This window comes from Acomys russatus, chromosome 1 (assembly GCF_903995435.1).
Source record: "Acomys russatus chromosome 1, mAcoRus1.1, whole genome shotgun sequence".
Classification (NCBI taxonomy): Eukaryota; Metazoa; Chordata; class Mammalia; order Rodentia; family Muridae; genus Acomys; species Acomys russatus.
The window spans coordinates 118,411,996-118,438,202 of record NC_067137.1 but is presented as its reverse complement, the minus strand read 5'-3'; the positions used below and the strand labels follow the sequence as shown (position 1 = coordinate 118,438,202).

The 26,207-nt window shown below is 47.5% G+C and overlaps 1 protein-coding gene across 10 annotated transcripts in view; it reads right to left on the bottom strand.

Moving 5' to 3' along the window:
- Ppp2r5c (protein phosphatase 2 regulatory subunit B'gamma) overlaps positions 1-26,207 on the bottom strand; it is a 141,777-nt gene that overhangs the window by 16,947 nt on the left and 98,623 nt on the right. For all 10 annotated transcript variants that reach the window (XM_051151494.1, XM_051151501.1, XM_051151497.1 and 7 more), the window contains 7 exons: positions 23,480-23,590; positions 22,040-22,132; positions 21,831-21,961; positions 16,932-16,991; positions 15,221-15,329; positions 13,365-13,418; positions 8,714-8,884 (listed from right to left, as the gene is read on the bottom strand). In XM_051151494.1, the coding sequence (XP_051007451.1) occupies positions 8,714-8,884; positions 13,365-13,418; positions 15,221-15,329; positions 16,932-16,991; positions 21,831-21,961; positions 22,040-22,132; positions 23,480-23,590 (729 nt within the window). The remainder of the gene's footprint in view (positions 1-8,713; positions 8,885-13,364; positions 13,419-15,220; positions 15,330-16,931; positions 16,992-21,830; positions 21,962-22,039; positions 22,133-23,479; positions 23,591-26,207) is intronic.

Genomic DNA, 26,207 nt, shown 5'->3' with positions numbered 1-26,207 from the left:
CAGACCATTACAATCATTTCCATCAATTCTAAACGGTCTAGACTGTGACACTGAACAACAGCCGATGAAGAACAAAAGACAGCGGACATATCAACAAGTCAACACTGTCATTCGTGTCTCCATTTACTCACTGGCCACTCGTATGAGAACCCAGGCTGGATGCCGATGCAAAGTCAAAGAAAGAATGTGTGCGCGCGGATGCACGAATCCGTAGTGTACACACGTGTACGTGTACACACGTGAATGTAGAGGCTAGAGATTGACACTGGGTGTCTTCCTTTAATCTTTTCTTTCTTTCTTTTCTTTGGTTTTCTGAGACAGAGTTTCTCTGTGTAGCCTTGGCTGTCCTAGACTAGGTTTGTAGCCCAGGCTGGCCTCTGCCTCCCCAGTGCTGGGATTACAAGTGTGTGCCACCTCTCCTGGCTACTAGGTGTCTTCCTAAATCACTCTCTGTTCTATTTTTTGAGACAAGGTCTTTCACTGAACTTGGAGCTCCCCAATTTAAGCAGGCTGGCTGGCAGGGGCCCTCCTGTCTCTAGCCCTGCTCCCCTCCCGCAGTGCCACCTCTTCAGGCCCATCCTTCCCCACTCAGCCCACACTAGCTAGGCTCCTGGCTTGTGCTCCACTTAGCAGGGAACAAAGATGGTAACTGATCTTCTAGAAATGACAAAGGCTGCTCTGGCAAGAGGGTTGTGTCCGTAAGCATGGAGGCTGTATCAAAGGCAGACCCTGTGTGGGAGATCCTGAGAGCAAGAACAGCTGGAGGGACAGGACTTCCGAAGGCTGCAGAGCCACATCTCAGGGCCTGTGAGCTGGCCCTTGCTTTGGGTGAACTAGGGAGCTGAAAAGCTAGGCTATGCACATCCCCACTGCAGGGTATTTGCTCTCACTGTGATCCCTGAGATTGTAAACTGTAAGAGTCTGTCATTGATCTCATTGTGACCCCTGAGACTGAACTGTAAATCCCTGTTTCTAGTGGTTGATCCCTAACACACCTTTAATCCAAGAACTTTGTTTATTGTAAACAGGCAATTACAGCCAGCCTTACACACACCTTTAACCCAAGAGCTATCTGCACACAGGATTTAATAAAACTATCCCTAGGTCAGGAAGTGGAGCAAGAAACCAGCTGACAGGGATTAAAGAGTAGGAGGGATTTTGAGTTGAGGGGTATTTAAGACGGCGTATAGAAGTAGAATGGCTCCTTGGAGATTTTAGCTTTAGGCTTCTTTAGCTTAACACTTAGCTCTCTAGCTCTTGAGCTCCTCAACTCGTTGGCCTTTGGCTTTTCGGGCTTTGAGCTAGCAAGCCTTTGGCCTTGGAGTTTTTGACCTTTCCCTCCTGGGCTGCCAGCTGAGCTAGTGACCATTTTGGGCCTCCTCCATTGGGATGTGAGCTGAGTAGGAAGCTCAGCTGGGTGCTTTCTCCGCCTGAGCTAGCAGGTTTTCACCCTAGCATCTGGCTCCTGAGTCTTTACTGGTAAAATAGAACCATCAAGGATTTTCAATTAAAACAACACATCCCTGCATCCAGTGTGCAGCTGTCCATGCCTCTGCCCTGACTGCTGTCCTTCACAGACGAGCTGAAGAACCACCAGCGTTCACAAAGCCCTAGGGAACACAGTTTGCCCTGTTTCAGACACGCTCCTCCATGGGCACAGCCAGAGCGTGGCGGAATGGGGGCCACCCTCAGAGACGCAGAGCAGGGTGGGACCATAGCTCTGCCCCCAGAAGCCTAGAGTGAATGAGTGGGGCAGGAGGCAGCTGTGGAGGGTTCAGGAGCCAGGATAATTCTTCAGAGAAAGTGAGGAGGGGTAAGCTTTGTAAACGGGTAAGAAAAGGGCATATAAAAAATACAGAGCAGCCGGGCGTGGTGGCACACGCCTTTAATCCCAGCACTCGGGAGGCAGAGGTAGGTGGATCGCTGTGAGTTCGAGGCCAGCCTGGTCTACAAAGTGAGTCCAGGATGGCCAAGGCTACACAGAGAAACCCTGTCTCGAAAAACCAAAAAAAAAAAAAAAAAAAAAAAAAAAAAAAAAAAAAAAAAATACAGAGCATGTGCTTTAAAAAAGGAGGGGGCAGTGAAACAGCTGAGGGTAAAGGTACTTGTGACCAAGCCTAATGACCTTAGTTTGATGTCTGGAGCCCACATGGTGTAAGACAGCCAACTCCTACACATACACACTGTGTTACACACTTGTCTCCATCCATGCTCATTAAAATAAATATATGTAAATCAAGTGCTCACACACAATTTCAGGATGTCTCACTATTGCTCATGCTCCATCTCTTGCCTGAGCCTTTCCCGTGCTAGAAATAAAGGTGTGCCCTATCACCACTAATGACAGGTAATTCTTGTTTAAGAGTTCAAAGACCCTCTGTTTTCGGGGGGACTATGCAGTTCAGTCTAGACTTTTTTTTTTTTTGTTGGAACAGTTACCTTTTTTTTTTCATTTTATTCATATTACATCTCGATTGTTAGCCCTTCCCGTTTCCTCCCATTCTTCCCTCCCTCCCACTTCCCCCCTTCTCCCCTACCCTATGTCTGTGATTGAGGGAGGAGCTATATATGCTCTTAGAATATCGACTCTCTTCTTGGTAACTTGCTATCCTTCCTCTGAGTGCCGCCAGGCCTCCCCATCCAGGGGACGTGGTCAGAAAAGGGGCACCAGAGTTCGTGTGAGAGTCAGATCTCACTCTCCACTCAACGGTGGAGAATATCATGATCGTCGGCTAGGTCTTGGTAGGGGTTCGAAGTTTAATGCCTATATTCTCCTTGGCTGGTGCCTTAGTTTGAGGAGGACCCCAGGACCCAGATCTGCCTCTCATAAAGTTCTTCTTGTAGGTTTCCAGGACCCTGTGGGTCCTACTATTTCCTTATTCTTCCATGCTACTCTCGCCTAAAGTCTCAATAGGATGTCCTCTCCTCTGACCCACTTTCTTGGTAAGTAAAGTATTTCATGGTACGTATCCCTTGGACTAGTGTTTTGATATAAGTGAGTATATACCGTTTGTCTCTTTTTGCTTCTGGGTGAACTCACTCATTATGATAATTTCTAGATCAATCAGAGGAATATCAAATGGCTAAGAAACACTTAAAGAAATGCTCGTCCTCATTAGTCATCAGAGAAATGCAAATCAAAACGACACTGAGATTCCATCTTACACCCATCAGAATGGCTAAGATCAAAAACTCAAATGACACCACATGTTGGCGAGGATGTGGAGAGAGAGGAACAGTCCTTCACTGCTGGTGGGAATGCAAACCTGTACAACCACTTTGGAAAGCTATCTGGCGCTTTCTCAGAAAAATGGGAATAGGGCTTCCTCAAGACCCAGCTATCCCACTCCTTGGAATATACCCAGAAAATGCCCTACCACACAACAGGGACATATGCTCAATCATGTTCATAGCTGCTTTATACATAATAGCCAGAACATGGAAACAGCCTAAGTGTCCCTCAGTAGAAGAATGGACTAAGAAACTGTGGTACATTTACCCTATGGAATACTACTCAGCTATTAAAAACAAGGAATTCCTGAAATTTGTGGACAAATGGATTTATCAGTCTAGACTTTATAACCCCCTATATCTCAGCCCCCAAGTATGGGAATTACAGGGGTGTGCCATTATGCCTGGCCAATGTCTTACCTGTATTTTATTTATTTATTTATTTATTTTTGGTTTTTCGAGACAGGGTCTATGTTGCCTTGGCTGTCCTGGACTCACTTTGTAGACCAGACTGGCCTCAAACTCACAGAGATCCACCAGTCTCTGCCTCCCGAGTGCTGGGATTAAAGGTGTACGCCACCACGCCTGGGTTTACCTGTATTTTATTTATTTATTTTTACAGAATTACATTTATTTATTTTGTGTCATACATACATACATGCCTGTGGTACTGCAGACCTTTGCAGCCCAGAGGACAATGTGAGGGAGTTGGTTTTCTTCTTTCACCACGTGGGTCCTAGGGATCAAGCTCACTGTCGGGTTTGGTGGCAAGCACCTTTACCTGCTGAGCCATCTTGCTGGCCCTGTAGCTTAGTTTACTGTGTGTGCACACATGTGTGTGGAGGTGAGAGGCCCGCTCAGATTCAGTGCCCTTCTACTCTCTTGTGAGCTCTGCACACTGAATGCATTAAGAGTGGGAGATTGGCTTTTGTTTATTTTTATTCCCCTGAGACAGGGCTTCTTGGTGTAACCCTGGCTATCCTGGACTTGCTTTGTAGACCAGGCTGGCCTTAAACTCACAGAGATCCATCTGTTTCTGCCTCCCAAGTACTGAGATTAAAGGCGTGTACCACCACATCTGGCTAAATTTAGGGTTTTTGTTTCTTCGAGATAGGGTTTTTCTATGTAGCCTTGGCTGACCTGGACCCGCTTTGTAGACCAGGCTGGCCTCAAACTCACAGAGATCCACCTGTTTCTGCCTCCCAAGTACTGGGATTACAGGCGTGCACCACCACCCGCTTGTTTTAGTTTTTTGTTTGTTTGTTTGTTTTGTTGTTTTAGTTTTTAACACAAATGCTTTATTTGTTTTTCTCTTGAGAAACAGTAGCCATACTGGCCTGGAGCTTGTGATCCTCCTGCCTCAGATCTGGGGTTAACTAGTGCTCTCAGTTGTTCTAAACAAGCTCTGGCAGTTTACTTCTCTCTGGCAGGCTTCCAACGTCACGCCCTGGCTCAGTCACAGCCCGTGAACTCAGCATTTGAGTACTCTGTCCCCAGCTCAGCAGTCCTGCCAGGTGCTAGCTCTGACCAATGCCGCGTAGCCAGCATTCCATTTCAGATTTCCTCAGCGCGTGCCCTTGACAAGGATGTGCGACTTCCCTTTGGCCTGCCTGCTCGCACCTCCACTGCACCCATATATACTTTCAACTTGTCTTTTTAGTTTGTTGTGTTTTTGTTTTTCAAGACAGAGTTTCTCTGTCCAGGCTGTCCTGGACTCACTTTGTACACTAGGCTAGCCTGGAACTCACTGGAACTCACAGCGATCCACCTGCCTCTGCCTCCTGAGTGCTGGGCTTAAAGGTGTGCACCACCACACCCAGCTTCAACTTATCTTTTAAAAAGAGATAGTTTATTTATTTTGTGTGTGCCTGTGGCAGGGGTGCACGTGCACACAACAGTGTGTGTGTGTGTGTGTGTGTGTGTGTGTAAGTCAGAGGACAACTCTGGGGAGTTGGTTCTCTCCACCACGCAGATCCCAAGATCCAACTCAGATCGTCCAACTTGGCAGAAAGCCCCTGTATCTACTGAGCTGGTTCGCTGGGCCTTTCTTTCCACTTTCTGTAACAACTTTGGAGTAGAGAGTTGATGACTCCAAAGATGTTGCCTCCTCTGTAGTCATCTCCGGCCTTAGGTGCAGGACAACCTCCATGAAGAGAGGCTACCAAGACGGCCAGGCAGTGAGAAAGTTTAAAAAAAAAAAAAAAAAGCATAGAAAAAAATATTAATAAAGAGCTAGTCACAGATATCTGGAAATACTTGGTATTGGTCTGGGTCTATCAAGAAAGTAGAAATGGAGACTGGACTTATGGGTTAGGCCCCTGTAAGAAAGAGTAAGGTGTCTTGGCAGTGAATGATGCTGGGCTGGTTACGAGGGGAAAGTCAGGGTGGTCAAACCTTGCAATCCTTTAGTCACAGACACCCATCAGAGGTGTCGGTGTCTCAGGAACAGTCTCTCTTGGTGTCCCTGTACACTATGCTCCTGAGTCATGGAAGGAAAGGCCCACCTGGGGAGAGCAGGTCCTGATCACTCACTTCTGCTCCATTAAACAAGGCCAAAGCCTTGCAGACTCTCTCCCCACTGGTGGCTTGAAGTTCTGTTAACTATCACACACGGCAGTGTGCACCAGTGATCTTAGAACTTGGAAATCTTAGAGAGGAGGGTCATGAGTTTGAGGTCAGTTTGGGCTACAAAGCAAGAGCCTGTCTCAAAAAAAAGAATGAAAAAGGAAGCTATCACTAGCATATATACACACACACATATATAAAGCTATCAATAGAACATGCACGTGCATGCGTGCACGCGCGCGCGCGCGCGCGCACACACACACACACACACACACAGAGCCTATGGAATTCAACTGGTGTTGTCCGCATGCACATGAGTATGGGGCTGTGCACTGTAGCAGCAACACTCTACTATGGGCTATACTCCTTAAGAAAGCTGATTCAGGGCTGGAGAGACGGCGCAGAGGTTAAGAACACTGGCTGCTCTTCCAAAGGTCTTGAGTTCAATTCCCAGCAACCGCATGGTGGCTCACAGCCATCTACAGTGAGATCTGGTGCCCTCTGCTCACATGCAGGCCAATTACCGTATAAATAAATAAATACATAAATAAATAAAGCCGTCTCAGCCAGGTGGTGGTGTGCACTCCTTTAATCCCAGCACTAGGGAGGCAGAGGCAGGTGGCTCTCTGTGAGTTTGAGGCCAGGCAGGTACTGGACAAGGCAGGGCTACACAGAGAAAACAAGCAGACAAACAAAATCAAGCTGACTCCACCAGCGTTGACAACATGCAACTTTTCAACCAGAAGTAGGGCCTTGTGAGCCACACCCCCACCTATACTGCAATACTGGCCACGCTGGCCTTGTGCAGCCACCCGTAAGCGTTACGTCCAGCATATGCTGTTTCGTAGCAGCCTTCCCTGACCCTGGCTCCTACAGTCTTTGCATCTCTTCTGTGACTTTCCCTGAACCTTGGGGAAGATAGTATGGCAAAGATATGACAGAGAGCACTCTAGTCACTTTTCTCTGCACTTTGGTCAATTGTGGTTTTGTGTTAGCCTCTGTTCACTGCAAAGAGCAGCTTCTTTGAGGAGGGGAGTGCACTGCGTTAATTTAAGGATATAAGGGTCAGTATTTACGAGCCATTTACAAACTGACAGCAGTAGGTTCTCCCCTAGGGTCTATGATTCTAGCCTCTGGGTCTGGGTTGGGTTAGCGTGAGACCCCTCTAATGAGGCAGGCTTTCAATTCCACCTGACAGCTGTTGGTTATCCCCTGAGACATTCATGCCACTGTTGTCCCATTGGGCATATCTTGCTGGCTGAGTAGGTATTGTAGGCTGCCTAGCACCTGCAACACTATGGGAACTAACAATCAAAGAAGCTTCCAGTTCACTTCCAGCTTGACTTCTCTAACTCCTGTGACCAAAGGGTCTTATCTTCACATTCGGGTCCAGCAACTAAGTATGAGGGCTCTAGCCTGTACTGTTCTGAGGGGAGGGGGTGTCTTAGTTACTTTTCTGTAACTACTGCTGTAAAGAGACATCACAACCAAGGTAACGTATAAACAAAAGCACCTGATTACAGACTCCCAGCTCTAGAAAGTTAGAGTCCATGATCCCTGTGGCAGGGAGCATGGCAGCAGGCAGGCAGGCATGGTGTTGGAGAACTAGCTGAGAGCTCACATGGTGAGACAACCAGAAGGCAGAGAGGAAGACTGGGCCAGGCCTGGGCTTCAGAAACCTTCAAGCCTTGACACATCCTCCAGCACAGACACACTTCCGGAACCTTCCCAAAATAGTTCCACCCTCTGAGCCTATGGAAGCCTTTCTCATTCAAACCAACACAGGAGGCCTTCTGGACCACCCCCCTACCAGTAACACAAGGGGAGGGGTCTCATGCTCAGGACTAGAGTATTTGTTCCATAGTCAATGGTTTCTGGGGAAGAGTTCTCTCCCATCTGGGGAACTGGGAAGGCCTGGTCTAGAGCTTCCTTCTCAGCAGTCAAACACGACCTTGTCCCCAGCACAGCTGGGGCCTTCTTGTCTAAGTTTTGCTGGTCCCAACGACTTCCTCCACAGCTCTGGACAGGCTCTTTGTGGAAGGGCTCAATGCTGAGGCCCAAGGCTCTTGGGACTCTTGGTCCCTTCCTGCAGCCCAGGGCGCTCAATTTCACGGTGGCTAAGCAGTCACAACTTACAGGAACACCAGCTCCCTGGAGCCCCAGAGTCTGCTGACCTCTGCATCTTTCCCATGCTTATTGCGCGTCAGCTGCACAGCAGGAGGACTCCCTAGAGGGGATGCCACCAAGGCGACTGGAGAACGTGAGAGGAGAAAGCCAGCGGCAGAAACCAGCCTCCCAGATGAGAGTGTGCTGGTAAGGAAAACCAGAAAATTGTTTCTTTTTAAGATGGGTTTCTCTGTGTAGCCCTGGGTGTCCTCCATAGAGATACCACTGCCTCTGCCTCCCCAGTGCTGGGATTAAAGGTGTGTGCCACCATTGCCTAGCAGAAACACTAATTTTTAAAATACGTAAAGAGGTACAAATTTACATGTCAGAAATGAAAAACTATTTGGGAAGAGACTTTCAGAGTTAAAAGTTTTTACTGTGGAGTTAGTCATTGATTTGGATAGCTCAATGTATTTTCTGAGAAAGAGGTTTTCAGTGATGAGGATAGGGGCCAAAATAAAACTATCCAGAACTAAAATTTTATTTTATTTTTGGGTACAGGGTCTCTCTATAGCCCAGGCTGGTCTCAGTTTGTAGCAATCCTCCTGTCTTAACTTCCTAAGAACTGGGATTACAGGAAGGAGCCACCCTGCCCGACTAAAACTTTGGCATCTAATTTTGAAGTATATGTTAAGTTAAAAAACAAACAAACAAACAACAGCCTTAGATCACAACAGAACCAGAGCACAGCAGCTTCACCCTGAGAACTTCATTTTGAGGAGCGCCTGACCGGCCACCCAAACCCACATACCTGGAAGTGAGGGCTGGAAACACATTTGGCTAGCTGTCGAAAAAGAGGCTCCATGATCTTCACAAATTCTGATGGTTCAATTACATCTAAAATTTCTTCTAATTCATTTAAGAACATTACTTCTTTTGGACTGTGAGTCTTTGGCCAGTATTTGAGAAGTGCCATTACCACCTACAAAACATAACAGCACACAAAGTGATGCCCGCGAGATGCCAAAACACTTGACAACAGTGGTTCTCAACCTGTGCGTCTCAAAACCTTTGGGGGTCAAATATAACAATTTATAACAGTAGAAAATTACAGTTATGAGGTAGCAACAGAATAATTTTATGGTTGGGGTTACCACAACATGAGGAACTGTGTTAAAGGGCCACAGCCTTAGGAAGGTTGAGAACAGCTGCCCTAGAGTAAGCTGTCTGTGTTTCCAATAGACACCCCACAGTGAAATGACACATGAGGTGATGCTGGGAATGAACATCACCACGCCTTTCCCTCATTGAAAGTCTAGTTTTATAGACTTTAATGTGGCCCACCCCCTCGGATCATCAGAAGACCAATAATGCAGACCACGTCATAGTGTGCAAGTAGCCAGTTCGGATACTGTTAGCAACATTCCTGTGTATGCACAATCCATTCCTCAAGTTAACTGATCTCTCTCTCTCTCTCTCTCTCTCTCTCTCTCTCTCTCTCTCACACACACACACACACACACACACACACACGTTTCCAACTTTGTTAAAATATCAAGGGCAGTAGATTTAAGCTCGTATCCAGTGTAGGCGCTGGACCCGAGCTGGGTTTGTAACGCTCTGTGATTCCTCGGAGCTAGACAATGAGTGCTGGCAGAGCAGGGCACGAGGCAGCACGTGGAGCCGCGGCCATGACTGGAGCAGTGCTGCTTAGTCTGAGGCTCAGGGAGTCGGTTTATGAGATCACCTAGTCTGTGGCTACTGTACGCTACTGTCTTTGCCTAAGTCAGACTGCTATGAAGAGTGCTTGTTGGGCAACTTAAAAAATTGCTCCTGCACAGGGTGTGGTGGGGCATGCCTTTAATCCCAGCACTCAGGAGGCAGAGGCAGGCAGATCTCTGAGTTCAAGGCCAGCGTGGTCTACAAAGTGTGCCCAGGACTGCCAGGGCTGTTACACAGAGAAACCTTGTCTTGAAAAAAAAAAAAAAAAAAAAAAAAAAAAAAAAAAAAAACCCAAAACAACAACAACATTTGCTCCTTCTATACTTTCAAAATGTCTTAACCAAATTACACCAGCAGAAAACGCTAGATTTGATTAAGTGAAGATTACAGTTCAAGAGTTTAACTATCAAGTTCTAAAACATACAATGAACACCAACAGGCACATGTGGGCACACACCTGTGCACACACCTGCGCTCGCACATGCACACCTGCATACACATCCAAGCAGGTACAACTTGTCCCTCTGAAGCAGCTGTGAGGCTTTGTCTGTGAGGCAAGATAGAAAGATGAAGAATTAAAGAGAAATGGGAAAGGAAATCCTTATTCTGGGATCTAGCCTGAGTTTCCTGTTGGCTGAGGATTTGAGAACCCCCAACACAATGTGTAAAACCAAGAGAACGCTCCTTGGCCTAAAGATTTCACACAGGAATGCTAGCCACAGACTATGCCTACTGGGAGTCAGGCTTATGGCCTGGATTTTGAAGGCACCAGAGCTCCTCTTTAACACCCTAGGTTAAACAATACACGTCGCAAAACCTACCCTATGACTTCATTTATAAAAGGAAATTCTTTTTTTCACAGTTGTTTATTTTCTGTGTGCTTGTGCGTGTGGCTGTCAGAAGACAGCCTACAGGGGTTTGTTCTTTCCTTTCACCATATGGGCCCCACGAATTGAACCCATATTGTCAGTCTTAGCATCAAAAACTTTTATCCACTGAGCTACCTTGATGATGCACCGAAAGAAATTCTTTAAGACAAAGAAATAAACAAATAGTTCATACTGTTTAAACTTTAATTTAAAAACTTTATGTATCACATATATTTAGTTTTTTTGAGACAGGGTTTCTCTGTGTAGCCCTGGCTGTCCTGGAACTCACTCTGTAGACCAGGCTAGCCTCAAAATTAGAGATCCACCTGTCTCTGCCTCCTGAGTACTGGGATTAAAGGTGTGTGCCACCACACGCAGCCTAAAACAACACATTTCTAAAGTGCATTAGTTAACGACTTGCCTATTAGCTCAGCATTACCCACCAGGCACTTCTTTAGTGTTTACTGAGAATCAGAAGCACTGTTGACATGGAAGGAGGCGTCACTGTGAGCCCCTGTGGCCTTCCAGCCGTCAGCGGGTTTTATTTATGTAGGAGGTGCCCAGCACCACCAATCTGGACTGATTCGCTGGAAAAGCCACAATTTCTGAACCAGGTTCACACTGGACTTTCCCACATCTTTGCAAGTATGGTGAGCATTGCCCAGCTTTCTGGGCTTTGTATGAGGGGGCAGGGCTCTGCAGAAGGGGTGCATGCTGGGGCATGCTAATGCTAGACAACAGCAGCTCTAGGCTCCAGGCTCACTGCCTCTTCCCTGCATGGGGATGGGGGAAGCTCGTCAGCGGCCCTGCCTTGAGTCCTGAGGAGCTTGTCCTGGTCGATCTAGGAGCAAAGCACTGGTTGCCAAGACACATGGGACACTCCATCAGATGAAGGAGACAGGCAGGTGAAAGCAGACACACTTGTGTAATATCTCCCGTTGGCCTCTATACTGGCAACAAAGTAAATAGTAAATATGTCTAATGTGCCCAGGACACTTTGGAGTGCATGAAAACTATCAATTATAGGGTCAGCAAATGCCCTTTATAGACTGCAGACCTGTAAGTGGAACCTTGTGATGGGCAACTCCCACTGTCAGCTTGGCTGGACTAAGAAGCGCCTAAGGCATTAGTGAGACACACCCAAGGTTCATCCCTCTGGGCTTTCCCAGAAAGGAATGACTGAAAAGGCTGGGTCCTTTTCTTTAAAAAAGTCAATTTTTTGTGGTGGTGTGGAGGGTGGGGGAGGGCCCTGAGAGACCAGGCCATGTGGATGCCTGCAGAGGCCAGAAGAGGGTTCTGAGCCCCTGGAGCTGGAGTTACAGTCAGCTGAGTGCTGGGAGCCTCTGAAAGAGTAACAAGTACTCTTAACCCATTGAGCTGCCTTTCCAGCCCAGCTTTCCTTTCTCTGAAATTGGTTGGGTCTTGCTACATAGCCCAGGATGACCCAAACTCCTGGTAATCTACTGCCGCAGCCTCCTGAGCCACTGTGTCTGGCTTGAACTGTACACCATAAATGGATGGACTGTTTGGGCTATGAACTGTATCTTAGGTTATCTTTAGAAACTGAATTCAAATGCTCACACATAGTTGGTATCCAGCAGAACTGTATTGCTGACCATGGCTATATTTACTGACTGATTTTTAGTGGAGGTGCCAGGAATTAATTTCTTAAAAATTAATAAAGATAAAATACCCCCAATCAAAAATCCAAATGAAAAGACAGTACTCTTTTGCTGTTCATGATTGTAAAACAATGACACTAGCTTAGAACAAACTTCTAGGACAAAAAAGGCTCAGAGGTTAAGAGCACTGCCTGCTCTTTCAGAGGTCCTGAGTTCAATTCCCAGCAACCACATGGTGGTTCACAACCATCTGTAATGAGATCTAGTGCCTTCTTCTGGTGTGCAGGCAGAACATTGTATATGTAATAAATAAAAAAATTAATCTTTTGTTTTGTTTTGTTTCAAGACAGGGTTTCTCTGTGCAGCCATGCCTCTCCTGGACTTGCTTTGTCAACCAGGTTGGCGTCGAACTCACAGAGATCAGCCTGCCTTCTGCCTCCCTGAGTGCTGGGATTACAGATTGTGCCACCATACCCGGCAAAAAAAAAAAAAAAGGTGGAGGAATGCTAAGTGAATGTATCAACTGTTAATAAAGCACTGTTTAGCCAATCAGCTGGGCAGAAGAGCAGGAAGTGGAAGGCGGGACTTCCTAGAGCAAAGGAGAAAACTTTGATGGTTGGAGAGGGAGGAGGACAGTAGGAACTTGACATGGACCGGCCCAGGGGTCATAGTGGCAAGTGTTTGGAATATATGTATGTTATAAGGTTTAGAGTAGTTTGTTTAGTTTACGAGTAGATTAGAATCAGTTCAGACTCTGCCCGGCGAAGTGCTGGCACCTTTAAAATATGTTTCAGTCTCCCTGTGTCAGTTATTTGCTTTGTAGGCCGAACGGATACAAAATACTGTAACAAACAAACCAATCAACCAACCAACCTCTTGAGTACAAGTGACTTATAATACTCTGGCTGCAATACCTGTGGCTGGGCCAGGACACATGCTGTCAAATGTGGAGGGCTGAACTGTGCCCTGGCTGGTAGCCACAGCTGCTCTGGTGCCATGTTCCAAGGATTGGCGAGCTGTGTGAGACTAGGTGGCAAGCTTTTTACATAAAACCATCACTGTAGTAATGGGACTTGTAGCCAAACTACCATGTTTATGCCTCCAGCCCAGGAGCGCGCTGACCCTCCATCACCATCAGTGTGGCCGATGGAGACGACAAAGCTGCTCGTAAGGAACATGGTAAAATGCGCGGCTTAACGGCTGCTCAGGGAGGGGCGCAGCCCATGCCAGGCCCAGAGAGACCACTTACTGGTTCAGTGAGGGTGCTGTCCTTCTCGAGAAACTGCACAACACAGTACGCCAGCTGAAAGGAGGGGGGAGAGCGTCAGCAAGTACTTTGGCATGGCAGTGCCCTTCTAAGACAACCACTAAACACTGTCCTCTGGGAAACGCCTAATGTGGCTGTTCCACATACCACCTGTACCGGCTCTGAGTAGTACTCAGGGAAGCACGTATGAATGATGCTCATTGGATAATTCTTTCCCTATAGATTTGCAACAGATTTCATAGCTATATCTCATTCCGAGGACCATAAGAACCAGGAGACATCGTTCAGATTAACAGCAGCATCAAATCAACCAAGTGTTCTCTTGTAGTGTGGGGGCAGAACCTAAAGCCTTGCCCAGGACAAGCAAGTACTCTCTTTCTACAACCACAGCCCTTCCACGCAGTGTGTGTGTGTGTGTGTGTGTTGGGGGAAATTAAAATTTTAAATAAGTTGTTTATTTATTTTTGTTTTATATACATTGGCATTTTGTCTCCATTTTTGAGAGTTTGATCCCCTGGAACTTGAGTTATAGACAGTTGTGAGCTGCCATGTGGTGCTGGGAATTGAACCTGGGTCCTCTGGAAGAGCAGCTAGTGGTCTTAACCACTGAGCCATCTCTCCAGCCTGCAATTAAAAACTTTAACATATTTTGTTTTTGTTTTGTTTTTTTGAGACAGGGTTTCTCTGTGTAGCCTTGGCTGTCCTGGACTCACTTTGTAGACCAGGCTGGCTTCAAACTCACAGCAATCCTCCTGCCTCTGCCTCCCAAGTGCTGGGATTTAAGGCGTGCGCCACCACCGCCTGGCCATACTTTGTTGTTTTGTTTATATGTATGGGTGAGTCTGTGCCACGGGCATGCAGTGTCTATAGTAGTAAAGAACCCACTGGAACAGGAGTTACAGATGGCTGTGAGCTACCTTTGTGGGAAATGAACCTGGGTCCTCTGGAAGCACAACCAGTGCTCTTAACTACAGAGACAAGTCTTCAGCCTCCTGTCCATGTGCTCTTTTTACCCACCGAGACAGGGTTTCTGTGTGTAGCCTTCATTGTCTTGGACTCACCTTGCAGACCAGGCTGGCCTTGAACTCAGAGATCGGCCTGCCTGGTGCTGGGATTACTGGTGTGTGCCACCATGCCCGGTTCTTAATGCATACTGGCACTCTAGTCTGTACAGCCTTGTGGCAGCCAAGAGTAAGGGACTATAGGCTGCAAGTAAGGGTGGTCACGCCTTTGAGACTCAACATAGCTCAAGTTCTATATGGGAGAGCAGATCCAAATACAAACAAATGTGACGAAGTTAGGAGCCAGCAACTGACTGAGGTTCCAGTGAGTCCTACAGTTAGCATCTACAAGTTGTCGTAGCATGCCACTGGCTTTCTTTCAAAGCTGGGCCCTCTCATTTTTATACATATTCCAGAGATTTCTCTGAATTTCTGTTTTTTGTATGCATAAATATGTGTGGTGTTGTAAATGTGGGGATACAAATTTACACATGTATGAACGCATGCAGAAGCCATAAGCTGACACTGGTTGTTCACTGGGTGGTTAGCTCTCCACTGTGTATCACTGAGGTGATTTTTCTCCCACTAAGCCAGGCACTAGCAACACTGGCTAGTCTAGTTGGCCAGCTTGCTCCTGGGAGCCTGCCTCTACCTTCTGCGGTGGGAGCACAGGTGGGCTGCCACTTCTATCTGCCATTTACATGAGTTCTGGGGATCTCAACTTTGGTCCTCACACCTGATGGCAAATGTTTAAACAACAGAGCCATCTCCCCACCTCTTCCAACTCTCTTAAAAGGACCCTCTGTGCCTAGACTCCGCCCTCGCTCACAGCCTTACCTGGGGGTGATAGACACTCAGGGACTTCACTTTGTGCAAGGGCAGCAACACCTTCAGCAGGAAAATCTTGTGCTCCTCCTTTAGCGGTAAGGCAAACCCATTGATTATACTGCAAGAGAGAGCGCAGTTGCGTATTTATACACTCCAGACTGTGATCAGCTATCTTGTTCTTCTTTCAGCTTTTGTTTTCAGCATGAAACAACAACAAAAAGGCCTTCCGGGGAGCACAGCCATTTCCCCCCCTACGGGCCACAAGTCACAGTACAGAAGGAAGCATCTGGGCTGCAGGAGCTACAGGAAATAGAGTCCTTCCTGAAACAGGAGGGGGTTACATAGTTTGGGGGACCCAGCTCCAGGGCCTCACACTCTGGTAATTCCAGATTGTTATTCTAGTGTCTCGATCCCCCCCACCCCAACCCCCGCCAGTGCAGAGCGGGTGTTGTTTATTCTGTAGGAAAGGTGTGTCACGGAAGGATCTCCAAACTGAACATTAACTGGCTTCTTTACGTGGCTTTCTGGTTAGGTAAAGTTTACAAACATTTCTCAGAGCTATAGACAACTAGAGAAATGGAGTCCTGCTCCCACTGTGGGTGGGGTGCACATCTGCAGAGGGAACCCTGTGCTGGAGGAAAGGTTGGAAGGACACTGTGGTGAGAGTTACACTTAACACAGCTCACACCGCTCCCGACACATGACACAGGGCAACACCAGGAGGGAAACTGAGCTTTCTTCCCATTGATAGAAGGGACTTGCCCAAGATGTACTAAGGTAAGCCACGCTCTGAGGGACAGACCTGTCCTAGGTCCTGCACTTTCTCAACAGTTTCCGTGTGTGTGTGTGTGTGTGTGTGTGTGTGTGTACACACACACACACACACACACACACACACACACACACACACACACACACACACAGATTGGGCTTCTTCACTCACTTCAGGGCAACTCAAAATTTTCAGCTGCCAACGCACAGGGATTTCCCTAGAGGTGATGGAGAGAAGCGCTGTCCAGGCTTAGCTTTGGGAAACTGTGCTCAGGGGATCTTACATTACTTCTATAGTGCTACTTTTGTTGCTGTTGCTTTTAATGACAGCAAGTAAAAACTTTACTCAGCTTAAAATAATAAAGTTTGAATTATACTATACATATGAAAAGTCAACAAATTGAAGCAATTAAAAATATTAGCATTTAGGCCTGGAGAGATGGCTCAGTGGTTATGAGCACTGGCTGTTCTTCCAGAGGAACCGGGTTCAATTCCCAGCACCCACATGGCAGCTCACAACCATCTGAAACTCCAGTTTCAGGAGATCTGACACGTCTGGCCTCCACAGGCACCAGCCACACATTTATAGATAGTTAAAATTAATAAATATGTAAAATATTTGCATTTGCTCAATACCTCAAATATGTTTTCTATTCTTTAAATAATCTTGTAATATCAACCTTTTGGTTTGTTTGTTTCTATTTTGGTTTTTAGTTTTTGAGACAGGGTTTCTATGTGAAACAGCCTTGGCTGTCCTGGAGCTCACTTTGTAGACAAGTTTACCCTCAAACCAACAGAGACTCACCTGCCTCTGCCTCACGCATGCTGGGATTGAAGGCGTGCGCCTGGCTTAGGTCACGCTGCGCTCTGGTGGGGTCAGAGCAGTGAGCTACATCTTTCTGCTGTCAGCTCTAGCTGCAGCCACTCACTGCTTGTGACAGGAACTTACCTTCCCAGGATTTCCAGTAGTTCTGCTATGCCATTGTGATGCTCTGTCTCATAAATAAACCTGAAACATATAACGTGTCATCAGGATTGGACCCTGAGTAAATGCTGGAAAGACTATAGCATTGTGCACAAGGAAACAAAGGGTGCGGGCGGAGCTGAGAGGGAGCCTGTAGCACCCACATCATGCAGGGACAGCTGCTCAGGTGTGCTCCACGGTCTACCTGGAGCCTGGCAACAGGATGCCTGAAGAGCAGGTAGCCTTTGTAGCTCAAACTTCTCCCAATATTTTATTCTGAAAAATTCCTCCAAGAAGCCAATATGGAATGTGCTGTGTTTCAACCAGCAGATTCATCACATCCAGTCTGCACTGCTGTTTTCCTCTATGCAGCCTTCTGTCCTATCCAGTTCCTTGGCAGCACTTCAACATAAGGCGATGCCTTACTCAGTCTTCAGCCTCTAATGCCTTCCCTGCCACGGCAGGAAGCCCCTCTCCCAACACCGTGTTGTTCCTCCCTACAAACACTGAGCCAGCATCCCAAGTGCAGGCCGCTTCTCTGTGCGGTCTCTGCCCATCATAACCGACACTCATGCACCCACTCTCTGTGTCAGCTTGTCTCCCTCCAGATGGGGACAAGAACTTCCTGTGAATATGTTCCTGGTGCTAAGACCAAGCCTGGCGTCTGTGTGCTGCTTAACGCATCTGATTAGTGAACTGGGGACAAGAACAGGGACCATGAGAATGTCCAATCCAGGAGTCCATGGAAACCAAGCCCAGCTACTTGGCAGCTGGTGGTCTACAGCAGGACAGCACATTCAGGACACCTGACGGTGGGAGAGGTTCCTGCCCACCAGAAACTGAGCCTTCCCTACAAGTTGCTTCCTGAAGTTCCTGCCCAAACCCCAGTGTCCTGTGTCACAATGGCTCGTGGCCTTAAGGTGCTGAAGAGTTAAGTATCCAGACCGGATGGAGTCAGGGACAGTCGAGACCTCTCTGTATTCTCAGATAGCCAGGCCTCCTTGACTGCTCTCCAGGGAGGCCTCTCACAGACTCATCAGGGTGGAGCACACAGAGGGGGGAGAACAGTCTGTGAATACAGGTGAGACAGGGTGGTGGGCCAGGCAGCACATGGGCAGTTTCCACGCCATGGCTGCCAGGGTATTGTCAGAGCAATGGCTATGGTTATCAGGATGTGTGTCCGCCTGCTTCCTGCCGACCTCTTCCTACATAGAGAACAGAGCTGGCACAGCAGTGCAGAAAGTGATCTACCATGAACCTCAGCCTGACGGTCGCCTCTTCTTCACACATTTTATCTGAAGTAGTTAAAGAATGGCGGTAACTTTGCAGCTGGGCAGCACCTTCACAGGGGACCCCAGGCCTTGCTTCTCAACCTGTTACTGTTATTGTAGGAATGGTGGTCACTGTAAGCCATGTGGCTTTTCCACATTACTGTTATTTTATGAGTGCTTCTTAGTTCTAAGCACTTTTAAATGTGCAAGAAAAAGAAAGGGGACTAGATCTGTCTCCCCAGAGGAGACAGTCTGGGAAGCCAAGCAGACCATTCAGACTTCTCACCCTTCAGCAAAAGGCAGACTGATCTGAACCTGGGCTGGAACGGCTACTAAGAGCAGTCTCCCAAATGCTGTGTGCTGCACCCTGAACAAAGAGGGGATCCTCTTCCCTGCCTGTGGGGCTGCCTGTGCTGCGGCTTGCCTGGACAACACCGAGGGTGGAAGGTGAGTGGCACTAAGTCAGGGCAACCCTTAGGAGACTGACAGCTTCTCCTGGTCCGGTACTGGAGGTAGTTAGTGCTCACTGAAGTTGCACTGAAGCCAGAAGAGGTAGCTCATGCCTATGATTCCAACACTGGAGGTGGAGGCAGGAGAATTAGTGGCAGTTCAAGGTTAGCTCAGGCTACAAAAACCTAAAACAAAACAAACAACAAAACTACAAGGCCCCACGTATGACCAGAGAGGCCAGGTGGCTAGAGACGCATAGCAGTGAGAAGGAACCCAGGACATTCCTGGGCAGTTCTGCTGAGCCCAGGTCAAGGTCGTAACTGAGAGGAATAACAGGTGCTGACTTAAGCCACAACACTGGGTGGGGCAGCAAGAGCAGCAAGAGAAGGCCTGGCTGCTCTCTGGCCTGGCTAGCCCTCACTTCCCGGCTGGCCAAGGCCTGTGCTGGAATCACTGCTCACACTAGCAAATTGACTCAATGAGAAGTTACAAGTAGGAATTGTAGCCTAACGTTTCAGTAAGTTGAACCAAGTTGTTCAAAACTGCATTTCCTTACAAGATACAGGTGCAGGTTGAGAACCTCTGATACAGAGTTCTCTGCCCCAGCAGCTTACAATGTCAGGGGTCACTCAGATTCACATCTGCATATGTGTGAGATACAGCTTGGTATATGACGCAAGCTCAAACAAGGTATTCAATTATTCTATTCAGTTACTCTCTACACACACAGACATGGAAGGTAATGATATGCTTTTTTTTTTTTTTTTGGAGACAGGCTTTCTCTGTGTAGCCCTGGTTGTCTTGGAGACCAGGCTGGCCTTGAACTCACAGCGATCCCCCTGCTTCCCAAGTGCTGGTATTAAAGGTGTGAGCCACCACACCTGGATACCATGTAATATTTTTAGGTTAACGATGACTAAAACAATTTTAAGAAAAAAAAATTGGAGACAGGTTCCCTTTATGCTGTCCAAGCTGGCATATAAGTATTAGGCTCATAGGGTCCTCTGCCATAATGTCCTGAGCAGCTGGGACTGGAGGCACAAGTCCCTGGCTAGTCCTGCATCTCAACTATGACTTGCCACACAAACCAAGTGTGTAATATTCTACTATAGTATCAGGTTGATGCTCTAAATATTCCAATTTTTTAGTGTATGCACAGCACTGCATTTCCATGATCTGGGAAAGCTGCTCTTCACATGAAACAACAATAAAAAATCCAGACCAACTAGGGATTCTAAGCAATATGCCTGCTTTTGACTGTGTATATCAAGATAATTATAGAAAAGATGACCTAAGGGAGGAGACACAAAAATACCATACCGCAGCACTCGGCCTTCTGTGAGAACAGAACTGAGTCACGTGTATGTATCCTGAGCGAGCAGCTGAGCGGCTCCACAGTCAAGGCACGCGCTGTGAGGCAGGAGGCACTTCCACAGTGCAGGTCTCATCAGATCTGTGGTTCTGCTGTCTGATCAAAACCACTAGTCTCAGGGAAACAAAACACTACAGGCAAAGTCTGGATCTCAGAACTAAGAGACTGGAATATGTTGTACCCATTCTGTGTAGAAAATGACATCAGCTGAGTGACTGTGAGGAAGTGAGAACCAGGAGTTGAATATGTAGGTGCTGACATCACTCTGACTATGGCAAAGGCTGGGCTGGGCTCCATTACAGAAACAGTTTGTATTACGGGTGACCTGGAAAGGGAGGGCTCAAAGGGAAGCCACATGGCGAGGGCCTCAACATCAAGTGTGCCATCAGGCAAAGGACTCAACTGCAGGGCCACATCAAGCCCAGATGGCCAGTGGCTCCACAGCTGCTCAGTCCCATTGTCTCAACTCCCCTTCTTGGCCGCTTCCAGTCACTGTGGGGAAGCAAGAGTCAGGTAGGCCAGTATATTGCCACGAATGGCTGACAGCTCATGTCCTGTGTACAGACGTAAGGAGGCCCTGGCTCCACAGCTAGAATGTGTGAAATTGATTTACTTTGTATCAGGTGGATATTACATCTCCACCACTGCTAAGATTTGTTAGCTTTAGGCGCTTCTGGAATCCGATGTCTGGAAGCAGAAAGCTAACCTGGGAGCCAGCAATCCTAGAATAGCCTGCTCACTGAGTAAGCTTTCCAGGTACTGGCAATAAGGAGCTACACAACCCAGGCTGGGCAGGGGGACACACACCCTGAGTCCTAGCAGAAGCAGGAGCAGAAGGAACTCTGTGAGATTGAAGCCATCCTCGGCTGGTGAGTTACAGGCTAGCCAGGGCTACATGACACCATCCCATAAAAGAGCTACACGACTTCTATCAGCTCCCACTCTGTATCACTGTGGGCTGCACACAAAGCTGGTACCACCAAGGAGTAGGAGCCATGCCAACTCATGTGGCTTTCTTAGGGAAGAAGGTTTGAGGGCAGCAGGACAGCCTGGGATGACACACGGCTGCACGGCCTGGGAGCCTGGAAGCACACACAGGCACAGTGGCATGAACCATGTGAACACAGCCCTGGCTGGCTTGGACTTCTACAGAGATGAAGCTGGCCTGAGCTGTGGCCTCCCCAGCCCTGGGATCATAGCCATGTACCTGCATGCTCACCTGGGATATTAGATCTTAAGAATCACAGGCCTGGACAGAGATGAGAAGGTGGGAGAGAGGGCTGGGTCAGAGTAAGACATCAGGAGCCACAGCCTGGAGGCTTCTGATGTGTTCTTTCTGAGCTGGGGGCTGATGGGACAGGACTGGGCACACACAGGAAAGCTGTCCTGCTCTGCCTGCTGCTCCGGCTCCCCTCTCTGTGCTTGGCTAGCCTGTACCATTAAACTGCTCGTCTAATTCACAGATCTTCCCAGGCAAAGGCTGACCACTTCCTTCCATCCTCCTCCTTCCTGTCTTCCTGTGACTGACCAGGAATAATAGGGTAACAAGCCAGTGAATGGGCAGAACCAGCTCATCCACATTCAGAGCCACTGGATGATTCTATAGGCCGAGCAAGGGTATGTGTGCGGTACAGCACTGGGGAGGGAAGCACGGAGTGGGCCAGGAGGCAAGCTGGCACTAGGGTGGTGGCGTGGTGGGGTCACTAGCACATGACTGCACACTGCTCAGGCTCCTACCTTGTCTTTGATGTGACAGCACTGAGGGTAGGTGGCAACCACATGGGGACTTACCTATAAAATATATTATTTATCTGTTTCCTGATGTAAGCACGCAGGCCTAAGAACTTCCCATAGATTCTGTGAAGGGTAGTTTTTAGAAAATCTCTCTCCCGAGGATCCTCGCTGTCAAAGAGCTCTAGAAGCTTAAGAGAAAAACAGCACTTAGTGACGGTGGCCACTCTGTCCTGAGGCTGCTAAGGAGCACCCCGCTGGAAACTTACCTGCAATACAAACTTCTGATCAATATATTTCTTTGCTATATTGGGCTGGAAATCTGGAGACTCTAAAAATCTTAAGAAAAATTCATAAACAAGCTAGGAAGGAAAAAAAAAATAACGGAGTCAAATTACATGGATTAATTAGGTGGATTAAGAATACCTCTAATTCAGTCTTTATTTGCTTGAAAACACTAGACTTAAAAAAACCCATATGCATTCAAAAATTAATGCTGAATTCTGTGGTTTAGCGTAATTACAACTGCAGATGGAATTCTTTTATTTAGTGAGGACCACAGACTACTTCTGAAGTGGCACATAATGTTCCCCATGGCACTTGGCTGCTAACCTGGAACCGTGACCAGGCTTGCAGGCTGAGGCTGCAGTTTGTCATGTGTATCAAGGAGCTCTAAGTGGACAAGACTTTTAGAACTGCCTGGGAGAGGAACACAAAAACAGACACTGAACTGCAACCACTGTGGTTTCCTTTGTAAATAAACATGGCATAGTTGGTTGGACAGCATGGATGGTCTGTTACGAGCTATGTGGAAGCCAGATGCCTTGAGGGTGGACCATCTGGCTCCTTCCCAGATTTCTCACTTCTTTTTTTCCCTCTTCACCAAGGACATATGCAAGTGTTCTGCTTGTGCTGGCCTCATAACCAGTGGACCTCACAACTTACAGGTATGTTGGGAAAAATCATTTGTTAGCAAGGAGCCTGGGATACACAGAGGAATAGGTCAAACCCAGGTACTGAAAACTGGGGACACACCTGGGAAATGCTCTAAACCTGGGTTGGCTACTTTTGTGTGAACTTGACACAAGCTGTGGTCATTGATTGAGAAACTGCTTCCATTAAGACTGGGCTGTGAGCAAGTGCATTTTCTTATGAAGGGCCATTGTGGGTTGGGCCGTCCCTGGGCTGGTGGTCCTGGGTTCTATAAGAAAGCAAGCTGAGCAAGCCATGGGGAGCAAGTCAGTGAGCAGTACCCCTCCCGCCTCCAGGTTCCTGCCCTGTGTTGAGTTCCTGTCCTGACTTCCTCTGATGATGAACAGGGATGTGGAAGCATAGGCCAAATAAACCCTTTCCTCCCCAACTTGCTTTGGTCATGGTCTCTAATCACAACAACAGAAACCCTAACTAGGCCAAAAACCTGAATTCAATGCGATCAGTAAAGTTAGAATCATCACTAAGGCTACACACAAATAAGTCTCCATCTCTGTAGCTTGAGTAATGGTTCCATAAGATCAGCCAATTAACCAATCACTCAATTTCATTCTCTTCTCCTCCCTTTCCTTGCCTCCCCGCTCTCTCAGCTCCACGGAAACATTCTCAGACCAGAGAGCGCTTCAGATGAGAAGCCATTGGTCAGCAGCTAGAGAGGCCCCGGGCCACCACACACACAGCACACACCATCCTATCTGAGTTGGTGTCGAGTCCAGTACCTGCAGATGAGGCCAGGCTGCTTCTAATGTTGGTTCATCTTCTTCTGGATCAAATTCTGCTCCCGTTGGATTGGAGGAGGGTGGCAAGGTTCGAAACATGTTAACTGCAAACTAAACCCACATATTCCATGGTCATAACCAGGACACTTCAAGTATTACCAAGAACACTCCAAGAAACACTAAATAACCTTAGTGATAGATGCTTCCTATCCCAAATTGTTCTTTTTCTTAAGATTCAAAAGCAGTATGGGTCTACAAAGGAGACATATCAAGCCTGTAGCTTGAAATGGGATTTGTTGGGGGAGGGGAAACCAAGATGACTGATATGGTCACCCTGACTCTCAACTGTTAAATGGCCAAAGACAGCTGATCCCAGTAGATGCTTAGAGGTTAGTGCCAACTTATGTGACTGCAACATCCAGTGAGTGGGGAAGCAAAAAGCCAGAAAAGGACAAGATGACAAAGGCCAAAGAAAAGACTAAAGATGCAAGGGCAGCAAAGGCTAGCACAGGGCCACCCCTAACAGCCACGGAAACACAAGCCAGGGGAGCAACTTCCCAGGCAGCTAGAGATCACCTGGGAGACAAGACTGCTTGCTAGCACAGGAAAGAGCTGACTGGCTGAGCAGAGCCCTTGTCTGTCTGGACCTGCACAGAGCACCTTGACTGGACAGTGATGGAAACATCAAAGTCTAGGTTCTAAGTCATTAACTTACATTTTATTTGTTTGCAGTAAGTTTAAATATGACCTATTATGTTTTTAAAAAAGATTTATTTATCTATTATGTATACAGAGCTCTTCCTGCATGTACACCTGCAGGCCAGAGTAGGATATCAGATCACACTATAGATGGTTGTGAGCCACCATGTGGTTGCTGGGAATTGAACTCATGACCTCTGGAAGAGCAGTCAGTGCTCTTAACCAACGAGCCATCTCTCCAGCCCCGACTTATTATGTTATGACCACCATAAATCCACCAAATACCAATTATAGCCCTGTGATCTGGTAACTGGCTTATAGGTGATCAGAAAGTCCTTGTCCCACACTGTCAAAAGCACAAGCCAAACACCTGGCACGCCAGCTCCAGGACATCCTTCTAGGAGGCCGGTGAGCCTCGCAGCTGAGAGGCCTGTCCAGCAGCCAAGTGAGTACCTGATATGCCCTGCTTTTCCTTCTTCTTCGTAAGGATTTATTTTCATCTTTTGTGTTTGAGTATTTCACCTGCATGTCTGATGTGTGTCCTGCATGCGTGCCTGGTCCCTGGGGAGGCCAGAAGAGAGGGATGGATGCCCTAGAGCTGAATTATGGATGGCTGCAAATCATTATGGAGGTGCTGGAAACTGAACCCACATCCTCCACAAGAATAGCCACTGCTTCTAACTGAGCAGTCTCTCTAGCTCTCCTTTTTATTTTGTTTGAGATAGGGTCTCATTATGTATTCCAGGCTGGACTGGAACTCAATACGTAGCCCAGGATAGCTTCAAGCTTGAAAGCCTTCTACTTGGCCTTCTTAGAGTTAGGACTGTAGTAACAAGTCACCACCAGCAGCTATGTCTTCTTTCTTTCCTGTCACTAATAGCTGGCTCGCAACCTAGGCATTTCTTATGATGTCACCAGCAATAAAAGCCAGGTGCAGCTGTGTAGCTTCTATGAAGAGTGACATGAAGATACAGAGATAGTAGAAGAATGCAAGGAAGAAGAAAGAAGAAGAAGAAAAAAGAAGAAGAAGAAGAAGAAGAAGAAGAAGAAGAAGAAAGAAAAAGAAGAAGAAGAAGAAGAAGAAGAAGAAGAAGAAGAAGAAGAAGAAGAAGAAGAAGAAGAAGAAGAAAAGCTGGAAAGCAAGAAGCAGCCTAACTCACGAGAGGGCGGAAAGTCCAGATGATAAGCTACAATATGCGTGTGACCTTCTGGCTTCTGGGAACTGGAGCCCCCTGTGATCCAGAAAATGTGCATAGGACCCTGTGAGGCCTCCCAAACAATGGACACTAAGCAGCTGTGCACAGGACATTTCTCAGCAGATGGGCAATCAGGACCAGGAAGGAATCCTGAGGTAACACACTTTCGAAGTGCAAGGATGAGACAAAGAGATGAGATGAGCCCAGTCATACACACAGCCTGGGTGGGCCATCAGCTCCTCCAAGGGCCTGCCCAGCAGCAGCAGAATTGGCCCTGTCACACCAGCCGGTGCCTCGGGCTTCTTGTACTTCCCCAGGCTGTGGATGTACTGGGAGAAGAAAGTTAGGATTGAGTCTTGTCTGGACTGTCTGTTTTCTTCTCATATGGAGAAGAGCTACGGGGCCTTAAAAAAAAAAAAAAAAAAAAGGAGGCTGGCTCTGCTCTCTGGTAGGTATAAGCTACAGGCTCAGGCAGGTGCCACCTTAGGAGCAGAGTAGCATATGTGGATACTCAGGAGGGTCAGCATATGCAGAGGAGGTTGGGGATCCAGAGGAAAATCTTAGTGATTCTGAACACTGCCCCATAGGCATGGCCATGCCACACAGGAAAGACCTACACACTAGCGGCAGCTGAGGCAGTGATAAAGCAGAAAAGCAACTGGTCCCCTGCTCAGAGAGAGTGAGAGGGGGCCCATGTTAAGCCCTTCACAGGTTCGCCCCAGGAGTAGGTACAGGTGCAACTCAGATGGGAGCCTCAAGCTAGTTAGGCTCTACAATCAAAGATGACACAAGTTATGCAGACAGCTCAGGAGTATTAGGAGCAGAGCTGTGAA